The sequence below is a fragment of the Nanorana parkeri genome, unplaced genomic scaffold (assembly GCF_000935625.1).
Source record: "Nanorana parkeri isolate BGI_ZX_2015 unplaced genomic scaffold, ASM93562v1 scaffold765, whole genome shotgun sequence".
Taxonomy (NCBI): domain Eukaryota; kingdom Metazoa; phylum Chordata; class Amphibia; order Anura; family Dicroglossidae; genus Nanorana; species Nanorana parkeri.
In genome coordinates this window covers 226,688-229,662 of record NW_017307033.1, presented here as the reverse complement: position 1 = coordinate 229,662, position 2,975 = coordinate 226,688, and the positions used below count along the sequence as shown (strand labels likewise).

The 2,975-nt window shown below is 43.2% G+C and overlaps 1 protein-coding gene across 1 annotated transcript in view; it reads right to left on the bottom strand.

Annotated features, from left to right (window-relative positions):
- The window catches only part of ATIC (5-aminoimidazole-4-carboxamide ribonucleotide formyltransferase/IMP cyclohydrolase), an 18,677-nt gene that overhangs the window by 1,140 nt on the left and 14,562 nt on the right, over nt 1–2,975 (bottom strand). Inside the window, exons 12-15 of the mRNA XM_018564605.1 lie at nt 2,611–2,739; nt 2,427–2,519; nt 809–991; nt 519–671 (exon numbers count right to left, since the gene is read on the bottom strand). Of these exons, the coding sequence (XP_018420107.1) occupies nt 519–671; nt 809–991; nt 2,427–2,519; nt 2,611–2,739 (558 nt within the window). The remainder of the gene's footprint in view (nt 1–518; nt 672–808; nt 992–2,426; nt 2,520–2,610; nt 2,740–2,975) is intronic.

Below are 2,975 nucleotides of genomic sequence, written 5' to 3'. Positions count from 1 at the left end.
GGGGGGGGGGGGGAGATAACAAGTCCCCTATGTGATAGCAGATATGAGGTCTCCATAAAGAGGACCAGTCACATCAGGGGTCTTTCAGACCCGTCACCTGGGGACCCCAAAGAGCTTCCCCAGCTTTACAGATTTTTATTTTAAACTTTTTCATCTGAAGCAAACACATGAGGCACAAAGTTTACACACTACAATTGTCTCTGCTTATAATTGTTTAGATCCTTGGTTCTCAACTGCTGGGTCGTGACCCAAAAGTGGGTCGCCACATACCTTCCACTTTTCTAGGTGAGAGGCTCCTCAGTCTCCCCCTTGTGCAGCACTGTCCATTCTTAAGGTGCCCACACACCTTGCGATTATTGTAAGATAATCGCGGGAAATCCCGCGATCGTACGATTATGGCAAGGTGTGTGGAAGGCGTGCAACCTATGCTCCAATACTATACAGTAATTGCTGTTACCAAATATTGTGCTACAATGTACAAGATCGCGTGTTGCCCATTACGTGCTACAGAGACCTACCTTACTGGCCCGCTCTACATTGTCTCGGAAGGGGAAAAAGGCATCAGAGCTCAGGCAGACCCCAGTGAAGGTAGATATCCATTGTTTCTTCTCTTCAGGGGTCAGCAGTTCAGGGGGCTGTTCAAACATAGCTTTCCACTGCTCCAGTTCCTCCTGTGACAGTAAACAAAAACATGCAAATATATAAAATTGTATTTAAACTATATAGTGTAAAAAAAAAAAAAAAAGTTGTCTAAATACGCCAGTACAGTTAGGAGTGTTGTATGGACACTTCAGCCATGTATACTTACCTTTTCTAAGGTGCCACTCACATACTGATCAATGGCATTTGAGATCTCAGCTCGCTTCACACCAGTCTTAAACTTCATGCCAAGAACACGTGGATGATGCCTCAGCCACCAGTTATCAGCTTTGTCTCCAGCCAGCCGGGTGCAATGTATACGAGACTGCTGCCCGGCACCCATACCAACCACCTGACGGAGAAGGACATTAGAATGCAAGATCAGCACACTCACATTACAATGGTTTGTGATCTAGAACAGAGACCATACCCCAAATACATAACACTACAAGTAATTAACACCTTAATCTGGCTCACAATGTATGTATCATTAAGCATTAGAAAGCATTTTAGTACACTGAAATTACTTTCACTCACTTACATACACTTGTATGTATACAGCAGTCAAAAATAATAAGGCCACAGCACCTAGGCACTGGGTGTAAGGTGGAGAAAGGCAAGATTATCCAACTTCGATTCCAAGCGCAGGGTAGTTTACAGACCGAACAAAGTCATTTCTGAAATCCTATACGTACAAGTTTTAGAGTTGCATCTTATAAAAGGATTTGGAGTCAATATTACGTCAGTGCGCAAAAAGTAGAGAAAACAATGTTATATTGGCCCCCATTTGCATCCTTGCAAATGATAAAGCTATTCATGGATTCTAAAAACACACAAAAAGGAGGGAATAACTGAAGCAGCTCCTCTCTAGTTTGTTCAGCTAAGATTTGAAAATGAAAGATAAGCCGATTGGTTGCCATGCACAGCTGCTCCAGGTTTAGTCTGCTCCAGTTTTGATAAGAAGTGCGTTACCAGTTTCAGAATAGCTTGACATTTCCAAGAAATACTGTATTGCGCCAGCCCACTCCACATTTTGCCAGTAATCCTAAACCGAACCCGTCAGGATACTACGGGGCTTAATGGATTTTTTTTAGGAGGCATGCTGCAGGCTATAATTCTTCTCCTCCCCATTTGACAAAAACAAACAAAAAAAGAGTGGGGGGGGGGGTGAGAATATACCGTATTTTTCACTCCATAAGACGCACTTTTCCCCCCAAAAGGGGTGGCAAAAATGTCTGTGCGTCTTATGGAGCAAATCCCTATCGCCTGGGCCATGCAGTTTCGGGCGAGTCGTTTTTTTTGTACATTCAGCCCTGCTCCGGACAAGCAGAGCTAAAATGTACACGGGGCCGCCGCTCGTTTATACTAGTGATCTAAATCAGATCACGTATCAAAATCAAGCAGCAGCGGCGATCGTGTCGCGGCCCCCCTCCCCCGCAGTTTTTAGTTTTTGTGACCACGGCATAGGAGCTCACCATAGAGTCCGTAGAGCAGACGAAGAACATCCGTTCGTCTTCTCTGTGTGATCATAGACAGGTGGTGCTGTAATCACAGCGCCACCTGTCTCAGCTGTCACTAACTGCAGCAGCCATCACAGAACCCCTGCGTCCTATGGTCCGGTGCACCTTATGGAGCGCATGATACGGTACATATTGTATTAATCATATTGTTACCTGTATGGCCATCATTAGGCCTCAATTCAAATGTTCAAACACCAGATTGGGTATAGCGTCTTATAGAAGAGACCTGAATTGGACAACGAATCCCACTACCAGCTAAATAGTTACCTGTCCATCCTTGGAATAGCACACTGAATTAGACTGAGTGTATTTCAGCGCAATTGTGGCTACAATTAAGTCCCTGGTCGCTGACTCGGGAAGCTAGAAGTAAAGCCAATACACAAGTTATTGTAGGTGTATATTACAGCAACACTGCACACACTAGCTATGTTAAATAAGTCTGAAGGCATACCTCTTTTTTTGTGGTCACAATATTGCTAAATAGGGAAGCATCTACAACCGCATCATTTCTTTTCTGCTCCAACTGCAAGCCAAAAATATTCCGAATTTCAGCACCATCAGGCTCATATGCTGGGTCCATCTGAAAGGAGATATGGTCATTAAAACCTAGTAAACATCATACCAAGAGAAAATGATATATAAATATAAATAAAACAGTCATTTCACTAAATGCTGGGGAAAGAATGCCTGCCAATGTACACAAATGATCAGAAATGGCAGGCAACCAAATATGTTCTATGGTTATGTCTAGCTAGCTCCAGGGATACTTTATGTATGCTTTATTACAGAAAAGATGAAAATGATAATAAAATTATA